Raw genomic sequence first — 22,463 nt, forward strand, 5'->3', positions numbered from 1 at the left:
AAAAAGGGGGGGTGTATTTTCATAACTCACCCATCCAACTGTCTAGAATGGTAGAAAAGATTTTCTTCTTGCTGCTATCCTCCAGTTCAGTGAAAGATAGATAGTTGAAATGGCGGGTGAGGCGTGGGCTGATTGCATTTCTTCCTCCACCCGGCGGTCCCATGGCACCAACAAAGTTAATATCTACTAATTTCTTAAAGGTACCTGACAAAATATTCCACAGAAAAATGAGAGAAGGTATGAATGCCAAGACTCCAGTGGGGGGAAAGCTGTATGTGCACCAGAGGCAGGTTACTTCAGAACTAGCCTGGCTGGCCTGGAACGGAAAGTATTTGTGTATAGAATAATTAGGTAAATTAAGTAAAGAAAGTATGTCATACCAATTTGTTTCCTATCGTACCAGCCATTATGATCCATCCATTGCCGAAGAAGCTCAATAGGTGGCTGGGCACCATAGGTCTCTAGCGCGGGCATGTTCAGGTCATCAATGAAAAATATGAAGTATCTGCCAAGTGGAGGACCAAAAACTCCCTTGCGCCTATATAGAACCAGACAAGAATAAAAACTACATCACAGTGGAACACATGATGAAAATACTGCAGTCAAGGTACAATTTGGAAAAAGGCTGCTGAAGAGACTATACATTTAACATGATGAGCCTGTCGATTAGTTGGTGAATCCATGTATAATCTGTTAATGCTGACAGGAAAAGTATTAATCTCTCAAGTGTAGAATATGCTCCTCAGTGCTGGTCTTGACTCTTGCATATCAAGATCAGCAAACAGGGACCTCTTGGTAGTTCCATCACTCTCAGATGTTTGTGGGGCTGGAGCCCAGGAAAGGGGGCGTTGTTTATGGCAGCCCTAATTCCCTCCTGGCACCTACGCTATTGATGCTTGCAATATATATTTTTAGGATTCACCCTATTCCTAGAACTGTAATTTGTTTTAAACTGTTGTTAATACTGGATTTTTAAATTACTGTAACCTGCCCAGGAACCTTATGGTGAAGGGTGGGCAAGACATTGTAACAGCAGCAGCAACAGCACTCATAGCAAAAAGAAACACAAGAGTGTTGCTGTATGTATACCACGTATACACATACCTCCCCACTATGGCTCAGTTAGTTAGAGCATGGTGCTGACAACACCAAGGCCACAGGTTCAATCCCTGTTTTGGACAGCTGCATATTCCTGCATAGATGATCCTCAGGGTCCCTTCCAACTCTACAATTCTATGAATTATTTCCATGAATACTATCTCCACTATGAGAAGCAAAGTGCATCTGAATGGCAGTTTCTAGGTACCACAAGTTTGGAGAGTGCTGTTGCACCCAGCTCCTGCTTGAAGGCTTCCCATAGGCATATCGTTGGCCACCTTGAGAAGAGGATGATGGACTAGATGGGCCTTTGCTGAGCCAGCGGGGCTTCTCATCTTGTGCTCTTATGAACTTTCTGCTAAAGGTCACTAGATAATCAATGTTGAATAACATAAATAAAACACAGTATGGCCGCAAATCTAAATAGATATGAATAAAACCGCCAAGTTCAAGGGGCGACTCAATGAACAGCCCAGTGTTTTCCATTCAGGGTATGTGATTGTTTACTAATGGTAATATCAAAATATCCAGTGACTCAGAAATAAGTAGGAATCCCCAGGGCCAGAGCATTCAACCAGTGTTTATCCAATGCCTGTTTGCCCACTGAACTGACCCTATGGGAGTGTTGATCAGCCAGACGTTTCTGCTATCACTCCCAGGATGGGGAAATAGCTATATTTTGATTTTAAATAATTTACATTTTTATGCTTAAATTTCTTTAGCAAATTTGGACAGGATTGCTAATAAATGCTCAAAAGCAAATAAAATAAATATGAACAAAGTGGTATATAAGCAGCAGAAATATTGCAACAAAGAATTTTGCCTTTTATCCAGTTTGCTGTCAATGAGATCTTGAGTCTGGTTGGCTGAGGTTCGAGCAGAGAACATAAGAAAATGGCTGATAAATTCTAGTGGCAGGTTCTTCAGAAGCTCATCTGCTATTGTGAGGGTCTTTCCAGTTCCTGTGGGTCCAATACAAAGAATCTACAATTTGGAAGAGAGAAAAACTGTCACTATTGGGGAATGTGTGCAGACTGTAATCACACCTTCACAGACTCATTTGCCAATTAGTAGTGTTTTTGACAGTCCATTGTGACTCTATAGTGCTTTTAAAACTGTGTCTTTGAGATTCCTTTGTTTATTGCTGCAGTAGAACCGTTCTCAAAAATTGCTGGGGGTTTCACTGAATGACTTAACAGCCTTTTTTTGTTCTGCAAATCGAAGCAGAACAAAATCAAATATACTAATTCTTATTTTAATAACATTCTTCTGCATAGTGATCATTGTAAAAAACAGCACTTTGTGGAAACTATGGACCCTAGGCTAAGCTGTTTAGAGGTCTGCATAAACATTAAGTAGATTATACCAAAGGCATATTATGAAGAGCAGAGGCCCTAGACCAGGACCTTGTTGGCTGTTTAATAATCCAGCCTTAGTCAGAAAAACTAATAATCAAGTACAGGGCCATGTACATATATTTTCTTCCACAATCTTTTCGTGAGACTGCCTGAATAAAGCTGAATGGCATTTGAGAACCTCTTCTGTAGTAGATCAAACTAATAAATGAATGAATGAATGTAGAAGCAGAGGCAAATAAAAGTCTACTGAGTAGCCATTTGGGGGGACATTTTGAGCAAAGAACTAATGCTGGCTTGACTGAGCAACAGAATATTTGCCTTTCTACAATGCTAACTTAACTCCACTTGAAATTCAGGAAACTTACTGGTTTGTGGTTTGTGAGCAAGAGCTCCAGCAGAAAAGCCATCTGGACAGTGTTCATTGTGGGAACAATAATGTCACAAAAGCTGGTATCAGGCACCATGGTAAATGATGAAGAGAAATCCATCCAATTCTCCCAGCACACCTAAGAGACACAGGTACATTTGATGGGAAGGACAGATAGAGGCTTAAAACATCCTGTAATTAGTTTCTTAAATACATCCGAGCCAATATAGAAACTGAATACAGGATTAAGTTTGCAAAAAACCTCAGTAGAATCTTGGGGAAAATTTACAGTAATGTTCCAGAGATTCCAGTAAGTCTACTTCCCTTTACCAGTCTAATCTTAACCATGACAAAGTCTCACTGAAACTACATCTGGGATTATCCCCTCCCCCAACCACCATTTTCCTAAATGCCAAAAGAGAGTTAGACTTAAGGAACAGAGGCAGGCGAGGATTTCAATGCTGAGGGGTAGGAGTTGCTTAAAGGTGGTTACTCTGGTGGCAATGGCACAAGGACTTTTCTCTTTACTTTAAAAATGATGCTCAGAATTATTTAATATTTGTTTCACCGCTGTTACAATACAAAATGTGCAAGATTGTACTATATTTATTCTATTCTTGCATTAAAATTAAGATTCTTTTGGATGGTGAAGTCAATTATTAAAACAAAACTGGAGTATCAAAATTTAATAATGTTACTATGCTTGATGTGTATGCTGTGTTGTATGGTTATAAAATAATTAATAGAAATAAAAAAAATAGAAATGATGCTAGTGTTGTGACAAGATGCATTTAATGGGGGTGGGGGAGAGGACAAGAAAAAGAGTAGGTTACCCTTAAGCCCTTAAGGTAAAGGTAAAGGGACCCCTGACGATTAGGTCCAGTTGTGACCGACTCTGGGGCTGCGGCGTTCATCTTGCTTTATTGGCCGAGGGAGCCAGCGTACAGCTTCCGGGTCATGTGGCCAGCATGACTAAGCCGCTTCTGGCGAACCAGAGCAGTGCACGGAAACGCCGTTTACCTTCCCGCCTTAGCGGTACCTATTTGCACTTTGACGTGCTATCGAACTGCTAGGTCGGCGGGAGCAGGGACCGAGCAACGGGAGCTCACCCCAACGCAGGGATTCGAACCGCCGACCTTCTGATCGGCAAGTCCTAGGCTCTGTGGTTTAACCCACAGCGCCACCCTTATCCCCCTCTAAATTATCTAAATCATTTTGCCAACCCTCCACCCACAAACAGTCAGAATGCTCTCTCTCATTTGCCTCCTGCAAAAGAAAAAAGGGGGTGGGGAGGAAAAATAACACTAGCTCCATCCTTAGAGCATGAGACTCTTAATCTCAGGGTTGTGGGTTTGAGCCCCACGTTGGGGCAAAATATTCCTGCATTGCAGGGGGGTGGACTAGATGACCCTTGTGGTCCCTTCCAACTCTACAGTTCTATGATTCTATAGAGTGAGGAGGGCTGCAGGCCCAAGAAGGTTAGTCCTGGTCCTGCCAATATCCTTGGTGGCCACACCCCTCCAACATCTGTACATTTAGTTACTGTGTACATCTATGCATGCACTGATGTAACAGATAAAGCTCCCTCATTCAAGTGGGGGATCAAAGTTTAGCTCATGTGGCCCCTCCTGCATGTTTTTAAGGGGTGGGATATCTGAATCCCCTGATGAGAATTCATTTACCATGTTAACAAACTCTTCATCTTCTTCTTCCTCAATGCTGCTAATTCCAGCATCGTTCAGTTTATAGTCATAGACCAAGCCGTTTTCTGGGAACAATAATTCAATCTGTGGGAAGAAAACAGGCAGTGAACATCACAGCTAGCTTTACTTCAGAAGAGACTAATATAAAGAATGTAGTGTGTGGAAACAACTTCAGAGTGATTCCATCCTGTTTATTTAGTTAAAGTTGCTATATTTTCCAGTATCTCCCAAAATAATGATGCAGAAGCAAGGCAGGCAGTGTTAATCTGTGAGACAGCAGAAACAAGGAACTCACACAAATTCTGGAAATACAGGAGCCCCATAGCTGCCTTTAGGAACAGATGCCATTTCCATCAACTTGCCTTCTCGTCTGCCATCTTGTTCCTTAACCAAACACTGAAGGCCACACGGCTTTGGGCATCCCCAGTCGCACCCACACTCCAGAGCAAAGCAAATATGAACCACGATTCAATCAGTTCACCAATACGGGCTGTTTTCTCTGGAGGAATTCTTTTCATTCCCTGGAGATTCAATTAGCAGTACAAACGAAGCAGAACAAGTTAATTAGCGACAAAGTAAAACCTTAGATTATCTGCAAAATCTCTCTAAATTCCCTACATGTATTTTGGATGCCTTTTCTGAAAGTAGCTCCAGTCTCTATGGACAAAGAAATCTACTGTAACCCAGTTGGTGCATGAAGTCCCTGATGAACAAATTCATTCCAACTGTCACAGCATTAACCCCAAAGTGGTTTAGCATCTAGGCTTTACTTATCAGACCCTATCAAAGAGATATTCACAAATGATAACACAGTAAACAATATCAAAGCTTAAGTACATTTCTGTCTGCTAATTCCTCTGTTTGTTATCAATAAATGTAGAACTTATTTCCGTGTCCATCTGTTCAATTGGACCCAGTTGTCCATTCTATTGACCCTGAGCATTAACAGCTACACCAGTCCTACCTCAACAGGAATGAAGGGTTGAAAGAAACAGTCCAACAACTTGAGAAGACTCATTGTCAGGTTAGCATCTGTAGAGGCAATTATTTCCTTCACTGAACTTCGGACAAATCTGATAGAGTCCTGAAAGGGTTCAGAAGATCAAGAGTTAAATGTTGTTGTCATATAATTATGCTTTTCCAGCCTTTTTTCCTCTGATGGGACTCAAGGCGGCTTACAAATAAAAACTAGAATCAATAAAAACACAGAAAAACCAATCATTAAAATTCAGCGAAGTTGTGTGCACAGAATGAGGTCCATTCACACAATGGGACTCTCCTCCCCCAGAATGTTCCCTGCACCCCTAATTCCGCTCTGGAGGGTTGGGAGAAAACCCACACAGGTTTACATGAAGACAGCGCTGAAAGTCTTATTGCACAAGTGGACATTTTTCCATGAACGCATATGCCCCACTTAGTTCTATACTGAATATCTCCCATTCTGCAAGGGCACACTTGATATGGCAAGGCTGGGGATTCAAAACTATATGTACTTCTGAGGCAACACCATATAGGAAGGAAAAGCACCTGATAAACTTTAGTTTGGCCATTGAGCGAAGACTGTTATTAGTCTTAACCTGTTGATTGTTAATATGGAAGAAAAAGTGACCAGGAGACATGAAAATGAGCTAACCACCCAATGCCATTTTAGCAAATTACTTCACAAAGTAATGAAAGCAAGAGCCACAAAAACCTAAAGTGAGAAAATGCCATTAAAAAAACAAATCACCATGAATACACAACTGTAAAATCTTAAAAGCAATCCGGTTGCTAAACTTGGAAGCAAAAGAGACAGGGCTCAATTCACAGAGAACTTTCCCACTGCAAGCCAATTAACAATAAATTGGCATTTTGGAAGATTATAGCTCTTGTACTGCACAGGTGAAGTTCCTGTCATCTAATAAACTGTGTTCACCAGCTGCCCCAAAACTAATAAAGGCAAACTTGATAGGTTCATATCCCCTTGTTTGGCTAAAGGCTAGGCTGACTTACAGATTCTACACTGAATCAAAATATAGGAATATTGTAATGGTTCACCTCTAGGAATCTGCTGAAAAGCGAGTCAAGGGCTTCAGTGAATGGCTTCATAATGTCTGGGATTCTCTTCAGCCAGCACTCAGTGAAGGGCTGTAATCCCAAAATGCTGGGTTCCAGGTATACCATGCCACACCGGGAAACAGTGGCAGGGGAAGCAACAGCTAAATCTTGCACTTCAAACATCATAGTCATTGCCTGGAAATGAGAGGAAAGGAGCAAAACTGTTTCCCACAGCTTTTCACAAAAGGTACATAGCGTGGAGGGAATCCTAAAACTCCAATCCCTCATTAAGTGGGATTATGTATTAGTGAAATCACAGTGCTGGTCAGCAGTATCCAGCATAAATACTAGAACTGTGTTCTAATCTAAATACAGTAATTTGGGCATGCTAAAATCAAATGTCTACATTTCAACCACATATTCCTCTTTCTCAGAGAAAAGCAGACTATACATTTACAAATGATTGTGTGTGTGTGTGTAGATACCAGGAAACGAAAAGGAGGAAAGAGAAAGATACCTCTGTTAGCTTAATGATTTCACCAGAGCTGAGACACAACTTCTTGTTATCATCCAGGACAGTGTTCATATTTTCAATCCAAACAGCATCAACTGGACCATCAAACATGTACCATTTCTTTTTATGATCAGTAGCTATGGCTCCCACTCGGATAAGAGCAGGAAGAATCCCATCTGTCCTATGAGGTGAGGAGGAGATATACAGGAGTCAACCAAATAGTTGCACACTTCCATCTAGCAATGTCCAGTATAATTTATGACAGCATCACATCTGTGAACCCAAACTTCTCTCTCCACATCGCCTCCTCTATTTTGTCCTAAATAAGTATGCAGGCTTCTGCTGTTTTGAAGATCATAAAGCAGAATCTGCCTTTTTTTTAAAAAAAAGTTTCCCATTTGATTATTTTGATCAGAGCAAATGAAGTGTCAATGCATGTAATTATTCATTGCCAGAAATGCAAAGGCACCAATTGCTTCTGGATGTAGCTCAAATGTTTTATCTATGGAGGCAGTCTCTAGCAATCAATAATTGTTGTCATCAGTGTAAAACTGCTATAATTATTGCTCATTTTTGTTATCCCTACACTTAGTATATGCGTGGTCTTCTTTTTACAAGATCAAAAGAAAATAAAACCCTTAGAGGCCCAGCTGGAAAGAACACTGAGCAAAAACAGTATTGTAAATAAGTCACCACACTTAACCATAATATGCTATGGGACAGGTTTCATAAATATGCACTTCAGCCCAAGTCCACAAAACATTTACTTGGCATACATACATACAGTATTGATGTATGTACTTGACATAGCCAACAGAAAAACAGTATTATAGTGGAGTTTTTCCATGGGCTGTGTTTTTATAGCAATCTTTATTACTTCACTCCTGAAGATGGATATGTGATTGTAGTGATCCATAGAACCAGTCTCCAGCAGTTCATCTCTAAACCTTTTACTCAGAGTGTGGTGAGATGGCCGAGTTTAAGGGAAGGGAAGAAAAATCTCCTTAAATAGTTCTGCCTTCCTTGTGTAGAGGCCATCAAAATAAAAATGACAACTGCAATGATTAATGAATGAGAGGACACATTTGCAGATGCATGTTTAGTGTCCAGTTCTCATTAGCTTTTAATGCCTTGAATATCTCTTTCATGTTACTTACACAGGCTCATCAGCAAAAACCCAATGTAGAAAGCTCAAAAGAATGTGCATGAGCCAGCCAGTTATCCATTTAGTGTTATGGATTTTCTTAGGCCATAGAAAAGTACAATCAAAACATATGGACATTAGCTAAAGTTATGCCTAACAAAAGAAGAGCTTTCTTAAATTTCAGTTTATACAGAGCTTATAATTCCTAGAAAAGGGACACGAGCAGACCAGAAGCCATCTAGAACAGATAAGGACAGTTTTTATCTTTTACCATTCATGAGTCAACAAGTCAAACTCTCCATACAGCTGGCCCATTGTAATAGATTTGGGATTCAATATAAAATAATTGACGGCTTCATAGTTTCCACCACTGACTGAAGGCCGACCTTTCAAAGATGTCATTGCAGCTGCCAAAACTTTGTAACACTGAAGACAGAAAGAGTGCAAGGGAATAAAACATCATGGCATCTATTTGAAGGCTGAAAAGAAAGACAATTCAGACTCACCATGAATCTACAATAATGAAGAATGCAAAGTAGTAACAAAGGACTTTGCCCAAGGGTTTGACATGATTAAGAAAAGAGGATTATAAAAGACAAGCACTAATCACAAAAACAGAGGAGGGAATGGCCTTCATTCTTTTGGAAAGTTGATGTAATATCTGCAAACATCGCACTGCAGAAATCCCAGCAAAGCTGTGCAGGCTCAAAGTCACCCATGCTTGCCTTAATGAGGCTCTTCCAGAGTACACATAAGATCAGTATATCAGTTTTAATCCTAGTGTTCTTATTTCAAAGCTCTTCTATGCAGGCTGCTACTGTACTTGGCAAGAAGGGATTTTTCTGTCTCAGAACAGTATCTCGAACCACATTAAGCCAAGCACAAAGGCTGGAAATGCTCCTCCTATGGTGTAAGTGCTGGACAAACCATCTTAGTGTTATTTCCCTTTCATCTGTTGACAGCAACACCAGGCATCTCCGGAAGTTCTTACCTTAGTTTTTCCTGAGCCTGTGGGCCCCACCAGCATGAGACCATGACGTACCACAGTAGTTTCATATAGCTGGATGCACTTCATCACAAACCCTGGAAGAAAAAGATCCAGAATGGGAATGCCTCACAGTTGCTTTCACAGGCCTGCAGGTCTATGGATACGAAACTGTGTGGATGCTATAAGCCCCCAAAGCACCATTGAAGGCACACACCAGTTTGTTCCTTAGCTATCTTGAGAAAGATGTCAGCACAACCTACAATGCTACTCTTACTCACTCAATCCTTTCATAGCTATCACACATTTTAGAATCCAGAGAGTGATATAGTATACATGTAAATAAGAGCACATTTTCACTTAGGGCACACCAACTTTATAATTCTCTTCTTGGCATCAGGTAAAAAACCATTTTATCTGCCTGGTATTTTAGACTGAACTTGGTTTTTATCAGTGGAATTATTATTTGATCTAATTTTAATGTTCTAAAGCTTTGATCATTTTTATTATTGTTATTTTAAATATTCTTTGCTCCAGGAGCTATTTTAGGTTAAACCATGTAGCAGAATGAAAAATAATAATAAATATTAAATATACACTTCAGGTAAATGACATTAAGTTCCAAGTTTACCCTCCTACTTAGATTGCACAGTATTCTGCCAGAGTGTTAGAAAACAGTTAAAAAAACACCAAAAAATCTAGATAACAAATGCAATCAGGGGAACAAAATGAGCATAGATTTGGGGTTTGTACTTTTCCTGGTAAGAATTTAAAATGTTAAGTGGTATACAGATGCTTTAAAAATAAATAAATGACATTTCCCTCACTGCTGTGAACATTTTGCTTTAAGAATTTCTGGGCCTGATCTACTTAATTTCCATTTTTGATGCTCTGAGAACAACATCAGAGCAGAAGTTAAAAAGGAATGTCCACAGATGGAAAGACAGATGTATTTATTGAGGCTGCAATCCTATATCCACTTACTTTGGAGTAAGCTCCACTGAACTTAATGGGATTTAATTCTGAACAGACAAGTAAAGGATTGCTCTGTTATTTACTTATTGCATTTGTATCCTGCCTTTCTTCCACACAACTTGAGGTGAAGAACATGGGATTCCCAGATAGGTTCCACCCAGGCACTTAAAAACCCATCCTCATACAATGATCTGTGAGCTGCAATTGCTGAAGGACAAATTATAATCCACTGCTGTGGTGCCAAATTTCCAAAGTTCACAAGAGACTAATATATAGCTTTAAGAAAACTCCACAGAGGCAGTGTGTTACTTTTTCACTTACCATCAACATCTTTCAAGTTGTCTTTAAGACAGTATCTGTGAATTGCTTCCTCCAGGATGCCATAGTCAATAGGTTCCTCTTTGATCTTGGGAAACAGATCAGAAATTATACCATTGAAAAGCTTCAGGTCATCCTGCAGGAATTTAGGAACATTGACATCCTTGATGGCCCTTAGGCAAATCAGTTCCTGCAAGCAAGAAAAGTATATTAGTAAAGATTCTTCCTCTTTTCTTGGATCTCCATGCCTAGCCTTTAATTGCCACGCTCTGAAATCTTGATTATTCTACAGCGCTACTAATCTTTGTACTTTGACAGACAGATGATTGCAATTAGGACTGTTCTTTTCAATTGTGTTTACTTTTCTTGTTCCAGACATCTCCAGCGAAGATGAAAAAATGTGGTGGTGGTGGTGGAGTTTCGCTGAGGTTGCTGAAAGAATGTTATCAACAATCTTAATTTTTTAATGAAAAAATCAAAATAAGATAAATAAAAGTTACAAGATCTAGCCCCAAATGGAATTGTTGCACATTTTAATATACAAATATTTGTAGATTAGGTACAGACAGAGCAGAACAAAATTTTAAACAAAGTTCAGTCTTAGCACAGCCTTCACCAACATGATGTTCTATGCCCCTGCTGGGAAGTTATTCCCAACACTCTGCCCAGATGAGCAACACATGTCCAGAATGTAACCAGAAAAGTGGCTCTTAACTATTCTAGTCATCGTCATGCAACACTGCATATGGAGCCATTTGAAGTGGGACTACTTGAACTTGCCTCGTCCATTGTTGGATTTTCTCTTTTGAGATTGCCAGCCGCTGAAATGACTGTCTTCACAGCTCTCATTCCAAAGTCATAGTGATCCTGCAGCAGAGATATGGGAAATGACAATAGTGGAAATAGGAACTGAAATGGAATGGCAAGCATCTAATCAGTTAGAAAAGAGAAGGGAACAATCTGCCAATCTCCTTCTCTACTTGCAGCCATCCTCTTTCCTAAGAAAACAAAAAGAGGGAGAATCTTTACACAGCTAGGCCTAGACTTAAATACTTTCATTCTGAACAAAGGTAAAAGACAAAGAGTAGAGAGGCAGAGAGTACTGTTATGAAGAAGGGTATTCGATACTGCAGCAATCCTTTTTAGTTCTTCTGTCCTCATAAAGCAATTCCTTGGTAACAACTGAAAACGAAACCAGGGCATGAGCGATAACATTGGTATGATTGCACAAAAACTTGAGCTAAGGAGGATCAAAATGGATAAAGGACAGCCACGGAGATAGCAATGAAAGTGAGAAGAGAATATGGTGCGCCAAGTTATCAGAATCAGCAACAATTCTGAGCTACAGGATGTACTCTAATGAAACTTTAAAGATTCTGCCTATGTTAGGAAGGCTGGATGGCTCAAAAATACTGACCTGGGAACTGAGTTGTTCAGAAGACAATTTAAAGGTGGTAGTGATCTTCTTTGCCAGAACTTTGGCTTCATTGAAGCCAAATGAATACAGAGAAATCTCAGCAATCATAGAGTAATCTGGAACCATCATAGCCACAGGACGAAAAAGAGCCTGGAAGGTATACAGTCACCATGAAGAGGGAAGGCTCCACATACATTCACTCTTAGCAATCTGTGCTTATGGATGGTAAGCAAATTAAAAGCAATCTGCACAAAAGAGATTATCAACCAAGTGGCAGCAACCCTTTATAATTGCACACAGAAGACAGAATCTATGAAATCTGCCAGTTGCATCTGAGATCTTTTTTAATGTTTGAGATTTCTGAGGAGGCATTTCCAACCATTTGGGGGATAATATAACATCTTATTGCATAATCAGACTTAGTAGCATTCAAAAACAGTCTCCCTTGCCAACGTGAATTTAAGTGATTTTCCTAACTTTGTGGGAGTGGAATGAAATCTCTTTCACCAAATTTACCTATGCTTTGAAATTGGAAGAGATTTTCAAAGCAATACATTCTAGGGGTTGGGATACTCCCATCCCATTTATGCCTACAAATATAGGATGGATTCCTCTATATATGGCAGAATATATCAGCTATTCCTCTCCAAAGTCAGACACAGAGCTCCAACATCAGAGAGGGAGTTCTGATGTCAGCTCCTGCCCCCAACACCAAAGCCACTAACACCCTGGTCCAACCAGTGTTTGAGCTGCAATGTCAGTATAGACAAAATGGAGATATATTGGGAGACATTAAGAGGTGTGCCTGAGGAAGACCAGGAAACAGCTGGGATTTGAAGGATCCAACTCTCTCCTAGTCCCCTGATACACCCCCAAACTGGGGACAAATTTAGACATACCTCTAAGCATGACTCAATCTCTCCCTCCACTATCTTGCTCCATTTGAGAGGGAAAATGTACAGAAGGTGGGAATTAAATCTGGAAATAGACCAAGGACTGCAAGATTGCTCCTCTGCCTCATTTCTGGCCTGGCCTGGCAGCTTGAGCCCAGCAGACCTTTGGATGTGGTCATTGAACTGCCTTTTGTTCCTGCCCCTTCCCCTAACCTTAGAACTGCATCCTAAGATAGTCAGAACGTAGATGTCATCTTATAGCATTATAGTTAAGTAAGAGACAGCTGTTCATATATGAACTGAGTGTAGCCAAGTCCAGCAGTCTTTAGTTACCTTTAAGTTATCCGGCAGCTCAGTGCGTCCGGCATAGCCAGGGTTCATTGTGATGAAGACCGCACAAGATGGAACCAGTGCAATTTCAGCTCCTTCAAACATGAAGCGATCCACCTAGACCCAGTAAAACATTATCATAGTGAATGACTTGCTGGTAAGTTCCAGATGGAACAAAATCCTTTTTGTGTCAAAACAGATAAATCTAACCCTACAAATCCAGTCAAATGTCCTTACTGGGCTGGTCCAAAGAAGAACACTACCCACTCATTGGCTTGCAGCCAGGACCAGATTTGTTTAGAATTCAGTTGGACACACAATGACATCCCTCCCTTAGATTTGCACTTCCCTGAACTTGGTTCATCCTAAGGCATGGTTGCTTATTCTACCCTGCAGTGGCTTTGGCTTATTCTACCCTGCAGTGGCTTTGGCTGCATTTGCATCCACTGCATCTCTTCTAGTGGTGTGTCAGATGGCAACTTGGGCTACTCCAAATTCTTTCACAGAGAGTTATAAGATGGACTTGCATGCTTCCTTGGAGGATGCATTTGGAAGGCATATCCTCCAGAAATTAATTCCTCATCATTAATTTGCCAGCTCCCACCCTAGGATTAATAGGGGTAACTTTGGAACATGTCATTTGCTGGTGTCCTGGTGCCTATGGTATTGACCTGAAAGGTGTTTCTAAGGAGGCACTAGGACATCACCAAGGCCCACCCTTCACTGGCATTGTTTACATTTCTTATATTATGGATGGCTACTCCTGGTGTCTGGAGTCTGTCATGCCATTAGTTTCTTTCTAGGATGTCTGTCATATGGTCTGGTGGAAGGGCAAACTATCACTCCAGGGGAGGGGCAACACAAAAGCCTTTAGGAGTAATGACTTTTTTTCTGCCTTCGAGTCTTTGTAACCGGTTAGCTATGCCTCTCTGACTATAAATTGCATAAATAAATAAAAGAAATACAGTAGAACCCACCAGTGGGTTCCATGCTGGAGAGCCTCTACAATTGTCTTGAGGCTTGTCATATGTTCACCTACTTAAACAACAAATTTCTACTTGAACAGCAAAGAAAACAAACACTGGATAATGTTTTTGTACCAACATACTTGAGGCAGAACTAGAACACCAGCACAGAGATACCTACTCTGTAGCCCACAATCTGAAGAGAACAGCTTACATAACAAGCACCAGAAAATGCAAGTAACGACCCTTCTGAATGTATTGAAACCAGCCAATTAACTTTGAAAAGAAGTTTCTTCAGCTAGGTGAAAACTATTCAAACCTCTGTGTAGTAGCAGGGTTTTGCCATGGTATGAAAACCTGTGCAGTGCCCAAAACTCCTACACCAAACTGCCAGTTAAGTGGCAGAAGGGACTAACAGGAGCCTTGAAAGCTTCTTTTTCTCTTAATTAGGGAAGCAGAATTTTCCAGTTCAATATTCTATTAGAAAAATATTCATATTAAAAAAGGTCTCCAAAGGACTACCTGTCAAAGAAAGTAATAAAAGTAAAATCATCTGACATTTAAAATATGCATTCTATTAAATGATTATGGAACTGCCAATATAAAGGAGGAGAACCCCCTAAATCTGCCAATACGTAGGCAGGAAAAACAACAAGCTTTAAATAGCATTTCAGAAATCACTCAAACCCCCACAAAAAAACAGCCCACTGGGGAGAAAAACTTCAGGAGACAACCAAGAACCACATACACAAGGGAAAAGCAACCAAATTATATGCACAAACAAACAATTAAAGGTCAGAAGAGCACCAGCTTGGTCTGCTTCAAGCAAGGGCAGAAAAAATGAAATGTCACTCTAGAGGAGGGGCAACACAGAAGCCTTTAGGAGTGGTGACATTTTTTTCTGCCTTCAAGGAAGTGGAGCATAATGATATCCCACTTGGTGATGTCCTAGTACCTACCAGAGAAATAAAAGTGTGGTTCGGGAAGCCAAATTCCTTCACTCTTCACTTCCTTAACTTACCCTCTGCTGTTGAGCTTTCTGAATTGTTGTGATTTGCTGGGCAACTACAGACAACACTTCAATGTCAATGCGGTTGAACTCATCGAAGCAAGCCCAGGCTCCAGAACTGAGCATATAAGGAGAAGACAGTATCAGGAATCCAATAGTTACTAGCAAAAAATCAGTTGGTCTTAAAAGGAATGAAGAGATTATGCCAATCTAGACAGCACTGGGGCAGGAAGGTAGGCTGGCAGTGAGGTTGGGGCTGCACCAGTGTGCTGCTGGGAGTGCAGGATTGGCTCTGCTGCTGCATTTGTACAGCACCAGCCTCACTACTGCCCCAGTGCCTTCCAGGCAAGCTGCAGAGATGCTGGTGTTGGGAGTGTAGCTCTGTCTCACCATGCTGGCTGTTACTGGTGGCAAGTTAATTTATGCAAATTGCCTACCATTTGATACCAACCTTCACGAGCAACTATTTTACATGTCCTCTTTGGGACAGTCACAATATGTAAATTGGGCCCAGCTTCCAAAGGTGACTGGACTTTAAACTATGTAAGTTAGCACAATCTAAATGTTTATTGGGTTCTCTTTTACTCTATCAAACCAAATATAGTGATACATCTCTACAGGCAATATATGGAGATTGCTAGTAGGGAAATTATCACTAGGCTAGCTACTTGTTCTGGGTTCTCATAGACTCCCCTCTGCTTAGATGCATTGGATGCAACAATATTCTGATTCATGTATTGTCTGCCAAACCAATAATGTTGCGGCTGTGTTATGATCCACCCCCTGTGTAGCATATTCATATATGGCATTGTTTTGTAATACCTGGCTAGTCCTTTCAGGAATTTCCCCATTGCCATGAAATCAAGCTGATCAGAGCAATTAAACACAACCGTCTGGATAGCTAAAGCTTTCCCCAGATCTTTAGTCGTCTCTGTTTTGCCTGTTCCAGCTGGTCCTGCAGGAGCGCCCCCGAATTTCAAGTGCAATGCTCCAGTAAGTGTCAAGTAGCATCTATCACAAAGAATCAAATAATTTTAAGGCTGGAAGGGTTCATCTAGTCAAATGCCACACAGTGAAAAATGTATTATTTTATTTATAAACATTACCAAATAGCTCATTATGTTAAGAAGAATGCAGTTTATTATCAAATGACAGTATACTACGAGGGAAGATCAGAACACTATGAAAGGGGTGGGCTCACCTTTTTCAGGCAAACCCTCTGGGGCCTACATCTCATGGTGGGCATGCCCAAAGTATAAAAGTGGATGTGACCAATTTTTAAAAAAACAACAACAACAAAAGGACAAATTTGGGGGATCTTGAGAGAATCACAAAACATTTTGAAAACACAGAAGAGGATCCATGGGAGTGGTCAGTATTTCCTTTAATGTAATATAAAAAAAAAATAATGGGTGAATTTGGGGGAGCCTTTTGGCTCATGGTTTGTCTCCTCCAGACAAACTATGAGCTGTAAACCAAGAACACATATTGGTTACAGCTCTTTGCTTGCATGGAGAGAAACAAACCATAGCTCTGAGTTCATATGACAAGCTAAGGCAAACCATGACTTTGTCAGAGTAGCAGAGTCACAGTGAGATTGGAGAAGGAGCAAAGCAGTCACAATCTCCTCTCTGGAAACCTGTGCATATGTGCTAAGGCATGATCTGGTTTAGTGCTAAATGCAAACTGAGCCACAGACAGCTTTTTAAAACAAACAAACCAAAACTGTAATGAAGAGCAATCTTGTACATTTTTTTGCCTATGTTGTAAAGCAGCCCAATTCAAATGTGTCTTGGGTGTGTGTGTGAAATGTCCTGAAATAAATTGTGACATATGTGTGGTGTGTCAGAAGAATGTCATTTATCTGCTTCTCTGGGTTTTGTTTTAAAAACCACATAGGGCCCCAACACTGACTAGGGTTAAAAAAGTACACACCCTTTTAAAGAGTCAGTTGGCTTTCTTGGGATTGATTGATTGATGGCTGCAGGTGCTTTTCGTCTACAGAAAACTGTGGGTTGTTTACAACTAGCTTTTATCCAGAGCAGACCTATATAAATTAATGACCATGACTAACTTAGGTTCATAAATTTCAATGAGTCTATTCTAAATAAAAGTTACAGTACTTGAATACAATCCTGTATATAGCCAGTGGCTGAAAACTGGGAAGATTGTTTACCACCAAGAAGGTGACAGTAAATGAGATAGACTGCATCCTAAGTCTACTTCTCTGTGTGTTCTGCAATAAAAGGTATACCCGGGGTGGATTTCAATACTTCAAAATGACATGCTGCAGGAAAAATATTTTTAAAGGGACTCACTAGGTTTTCTGATCTAAATATGCTTTATGACCTTAATATGATGATCAATAATAGCTAGAACAAGTGAGATCCAGTTGAAACCTCCTGAGAACAATTATATTAGCACTTCAACACATTCATTTGCTATCCCATCCCTTGCTCTGCTAAAGCATCAATAATCAATAATGGTACTCAAAAGGAATAAGAATTTTTAAAAAGAAGACATAGATCATATGTTATTATTCTCAGAGAGCTGCTTTAACCATACTGTTTAATGATGAATAACCATCATTCAATATTATCCATGGAGGACCACTTGATTAAACTGCTTCTGTTACCATTATTGAGAACTGAACGGCTATATCCTTGTTCAGCCTGCAGAAATGCAATCCATCTTCGATGCATGCAACCGATTACAGTGGTACCTCGGTTTACGAACTTAATCCGTTCTGGAAGTCTGTTCTTAAACCGAAACCATTCTTAAACCAAGGTGTACTTTCCCTAATGAGGCATCCAGCCGCCAGTGCCCTTCCACCGTTCGGATTCCGTTCTTAGACTGAGGTAAAGTTTGCAAACCGAGACACTACTTCCAGTTTTGTGGAGTTCATCAACCAAATCGTTTGTAAACAGGACTGTTCTTAAACCGAGGTACCACTGTACTACATTGTCAACTTTTTTAAAAAAAAACAACCAACCACACGCATACATGCATTGGTCAACTAAATAAAAAGCTTTTTAAAAGAAAGTTATGCACTTTGAACATAGTTTCTCTAAGACACATGTGGAATCTGTTCCTAAACACTTCACCATATTTGGCATACGCAGACACAAGAGCTAGGCCCAGTTTCCCACTGACTCCATATGTATCTGGTTTTTAGGAGCTTCCATGTTAGGTCTTGGGCTTTGAGCATACTCTTGCTGCCTGGCCCTGCTTGGAGTACTGCAATGTACTCTATGTGGGACTACCTTTGAAGATGACTCAGAAACTACAATTAATCCACAATGCAGATGCTACACTGGCAGAGTTGACCCTTGATTCAGCTCTCAAAGAGTGATTTATTCATTCAAGATTATGGAGACAAGTTGTTGTTTTTTAGTCTAATAAGTTATGATACCTGTCAGTGAGAGGTGTAATCACCAGGCGCCCACTGTTGCCCAAGTATTCATAGCCATAGATAAATTCAGCGTTCACTGCCCGGATATACAAATCATCTCTTGTCCAGTAGTACCTAATGTTAAAGAAAAGTTAAATGCAAAATGACATAGGAAGAAAACTGCAAGAGCTAACAAAGGGTTTCTTATATCATCAGTTTAAACACTGCAGTCCTGTTTATTTGGTTGTATTTTGTTCACACTAAACAATGCATATTCTTTTATAACGTTGCATGTTCCACCTGCATATTATTGAAAAAGCTCTGGAGCTGACTGCCGCTTCACAGGTAAGATTCACCTTCTGTTGTGTGGCAGGGTGGTCCCTTCCCTTACCTGGCCAATCCCCTGGCAACACCTCCCCAGACAGGACTGGGGTAGGCGGAGACCTCCGGTATCCAGTCTGGGGAGGATGAAGCCAGCCTGAACTACCAGGAGCTGCACTGGGATCCGGGGGGCTGCACGCGACCACGCAAAAGGTGCCCCCATTTGATGTGGGGAGTGGTCATTATTGAAAAACTGGACATTTAATGAGTAATGTTAGTGTATGCAGAAAATAATGTTATGTATGCAGAAAAAACAGTAGATTTAACAGAAATTTTCCACAGCCACAAAAAAGGTTAAGTGTAGAACACCTTTCAGCAACTAGCATAAAGCAGTTGAAAGATAAAGAGAAGAAAGATAAAGATAAAGAGAAGAAAGATAATGTGAATTTATTTTGGAAGGGAGTGTTATTGGGTTGGAATAACCCCTAAGTAGAATGATACAATAATAGTCAGATGATCCTTTTCAGACCTTTGTGATTATTCTTTCTCTAAGGCTGTGTGCTTCAGGGTGCCCTGCCTAGTTCATGTACCTCACAGTAGCTGAAGACAGGTATCTGTCTCACTACCCAAAAACAGTGATAACAGATTCTAGGAAATGTCTCACCTGAGCTGGGAAATCCACTCGAAATCATTCTCACTGCTGACATTCTCCTCAACAAGTTTAGCTGCCACATCCTTGGCATGAACTTCAATCACAATGAGAGCTGATAACACTCCCCGCTGCATCCGAGACAGCTTCCCTCGCACAAGTGCTACTAGGTCGCTCAGCTGTGCAAGGAAAGCATAACAAGTCAGGCCATGCCTTGGAGAAATATCTCGTATCTACTTGGCATTCTATAGTTAGCAATGTACTGAAGTGTGTAAGAAAACTGGAGTCCCTTAGGAGAAAAAGAAAAGCCACTTCTCCGCCTTCCTCACAAGTTACATTTTGTGAGGGGAGGAGAAGAAACAGTACCACTCTAGACTGCCTTGGTAAGACCCCACTTGGAGTACTGTGTCTAGTTCTGAGTGCCACAATTTAAGAAGGTTATTGACAAGCAGGAACATGTGCTGAGGAGGGCAGCCAAAGAGATCAAGTGTCTGGAAACCGAGTCTTATGAGGAATGGTTGAGGGAGTTGGGTATGTTTAGCCTGCTAAAGAAGAGACTGAGAGGAGGTAGGGTAGCCATCTGCAAATATCTGAAGGGCTGCCACAAGCTTGTTTTCTCGTACTCCAGAGGGGAGGACCCGAACCAATGGATTCAAGTTACAAGAAGGGAGATTTTGACTAAACACCAGGAAGGACGTTCTGGCAGTAAGAGCTGTTTGGCAATGGAACAGACTCCCACGAGAAGCAATGGACTCTCCTTCCTTGAAGGTTTTTAAGCAGAGATTGGATGGCCATCTGTTATGGCTGCTTTAGTTGAGATTCCTGCATTGCAGGAGGTTGGACTAGAATGAACCTCAGGGTCCCTTGCAACCCTACAATTCTGTGATAGCAGTGAAGCAAGGGATGGTGGGCATTGTCTTGATCTTTGTCTTTATGAGTTTTTCATTATATCTTTGGGGGGGGGCGAAGCTAATGCATAGGACATGTTTCTGGCCCACCCACCACTGACATGCAACCCCTGGAAGGTTCCCCACAAAGAAATGTTGCCATCAGGCTGAAAAAGGGTCCCCAGCCTTGGCCAACTAGGTGATATAAAAAGCAGGGTTTCAGTGCAGAAGCAACTGAGTCTAAGTTACACAATGAAGTGATATTTTTACCTGAGCACTTAGCTGTGGAAACAACCTGGTGGCCAAATCTCCAGCTTCCAGGGCCTCTGACACTTCTTTTGTCCAAAACGTCTGACATCCGGCAATGGTCACCTGGCCTGGCCAATCTAAGACCCATGTAGTCCGTGGTGTCTTTATTAAAAACATATGGCCTTAATATTAAATACAATGGAGAACTCCCCCCCCACCCGGTTTCATCACTGTTTAAAGTATAGTAGCTGTTTCTGACAAAAGTTCCAGCCCTAGATCACCCTGTCCTTCTCTATGCCCTGCTATACTCTCTGAGCTCGGCTATGCTGCTTTTTGAGTTTTTCCATATGTGAGCCAAGGTAAGACAAAAGACACCATCAACCATGGAATTCTCTTTCGCAGAAGCTTCCCAAATCCTGGCACCTCTTTTTCCAGAAAAAAAGCCCTGGCCTTACATATTGCATTGTTTCCAAAATATTGTCACCAGGTTTAAAAAATCCAATGCGTAAGTTAGGGTACAGACTGCCTACTGTGCCAATCATTTGGCTTGTAGGCAACAACCGATGAACATGAGTCCAACTGATGTGCGATCGCACATGTGCTCACAGCATTGAACCTGGAAATGACCCGAAAAGGTCACTAAAAGGGCAGAACGGGTGTGGAACAGGGGCAGGGCAGAACAGAACAGAACAGAGGGCACTTATATGCACTCCGCCACCACATGGGGGCATGGAACAGAACCCCCACACAAAATGGTTGTTGACTGCACTTCTGCAATCCCTATCAGGATAATGCATTCCAAGAATAATCTAGAGGATGAAAGAATGCTGATCCCAAAATAGACAAGACTACAAGACACAAGTAGGAATGCAGTTATATGCACCATTAAGATCCAAGCATACAGATGGAAAGCCAGAGGATTATTAGAAATATATTTCAAAGATCCATCAGCAGAGATTGCTGTCCACTGGTTTTTAAGATGAAGCATCCCAAACCCACAAACAAGTTCCATTTCTTAAGTGAAATTTACATAGTTCTATGCAAGACACTTACCTTTGGATAAACCTTGATGGACCTTTCAATGTTGTCCCGCACACTGGCCCTCATGATCCTCTCAACTTCCAGCAACCAGTCTTCCACATTGCCAGTAGGATAAATGGGAGAGAAAAGTTTTACTTCTTCCCCTTCTGCAGAATACATGTGTGTAATTTGGAGATCTTCCTGAAAGTGCAGCTAGTGAGAGGAAGCACAGCATGAGAAGCCAAGTAGGAAAATTACCCTCCATCCCCTACTTTGCACAAGGCTGTAGATTCACTGTTGTGTGGGATCCAAAGCAAATATATATATAACAATCAACTTCACTGCCCTAAATTCAAACCCCTTGAAGCTCACTCTGCAAATGTTCATTAACTTACTAGATGTTGATTCATATACAAAGGCATATATTTCAATATATAAGCACTTTGCTAGTTAAAGGTGCTGGATTAAAAGGTCACATAAGTATTCTCTACATCTAACAGGAAGAGACGACGCAGTATGGTAATATGCCTCCTTATTAATCTCATTCAGCCTGAAAAAGAAGGGGCATAGGTACCAAAAAGAAGAGACTGGCACAGAACAGGGTATGTTTTGAGCCTTCTAAAATCAGTGGGCAAACTCAAAACAAACTACATTGCTACACCTTTGTTTGTGTAATTCAGTTTGTGGTCTCCTCTGAGATGGGCACCTAGTTTGCAACCTGTGGTGATTGAATGGCTATCATCCACTGAGAAAAACTCTCCTCTCTCTATCTGTGTCACACACACACACACACACACACACACACACCCCAAACTGAAGCATGCAGACTTGTA

General features: G+C 40.9%; 1 protein-coding gene across 5 annotated transcripts in view; it reads right to left on the reverse strand.

Annotated features, from left to right (window-relative positions):
• Window positions 1-22,463, reverse strand: part of DNAH1 (dynein axonemal heavy chain 1) — a 123,157-nt gene that overhangs the window by 43,520 nt on the left and 57,174 nt on the right. For all 5 annotated transcript variants that reach the window (XM_080995344.1, XM_080995346.1, XM_080995345.1 and 2 more), the window contains 21 exons: window positions 21,664-21,843; window positions 20,632-20,772; window positions 19,490-19,653; window positions 18,526-18,639; window positions 15,936-16,124; window positions 15,126-15,231; window positions 13,143-13,256; window positions 11,917-12,066; window positions 11,280-11,366; window positions 10,503-10,689; window positions 9,213-9,304; window positions 8,493-8,647; window positions 7,081-7,258; window positions 6,564-6,758; window positions 5,491-5,610; window positions 4,889-5,047; window positions 4,506-4,610; window positions 2,822-2,962; window positions 1,922-2,082; window positions 381-538; window positions 31-204 (listed from right to left, as the gene is read on the reverse strand). In XM_080995344.1, coding sequence (XP_080851470.1) covers window positions 31-204; window positions 381-538; window positions 1,922-2,082; window positions 2,822-2,962; window positions 4,506-4,610; window positions 4,889-5,047; window positions 5,491-5,610; window positions 6,564-6,758; window positions 7,081-7,258; window positions 8,493-8,647; window positions 9,213-9,304; window positions 10,503-10,689; window positions 11,280-11,366; window positions 11,917-12,066; window positions 13,143-13,256; window positions 15,126-15,231; window positions 15,936-16,124; window positions 18,526-18,639; window positions 19,490-19,653; window positions 20,632-20,772; window positions 21,664-21,843 — 3,070 coding nt within the window. The remainder of the gene's footprint in view (window positions 1-30; window positions 205-380; window positions 539-1,921; window positions 2,083-2,821; window positions 2,963-4,505; window positions 4,611-4,888; window positions 5,048-5,490; window positions 5,611-6,563; window positions 6,759-7,080; window positions 7,259-8,492; window positions 8,648-9,212; window positions 9,305-10,502; window positions 10,690-11,279; window positions 11,367-11,916; window positions 12,067-13,142; window positions 13,257-15,125; window positions 15,232-15,935; window positions 16,125-18,525; window positions 18,640-19,489; window positions 19,654-20,631; window positions 20,773-21,663; window positions 21,844-22,463) is intronic.

This window comes from Podarcis pityusensis, assembly GCF_964106645.2.
Source record: "Podarcis pityusensis genome assembly, chromosome: 2".
NCBI lineage: Eukaryota > Metazoa > Chordata > Lepidosauria > Squamata > Lacertidae > Podarcis > Podarcis pityusensis.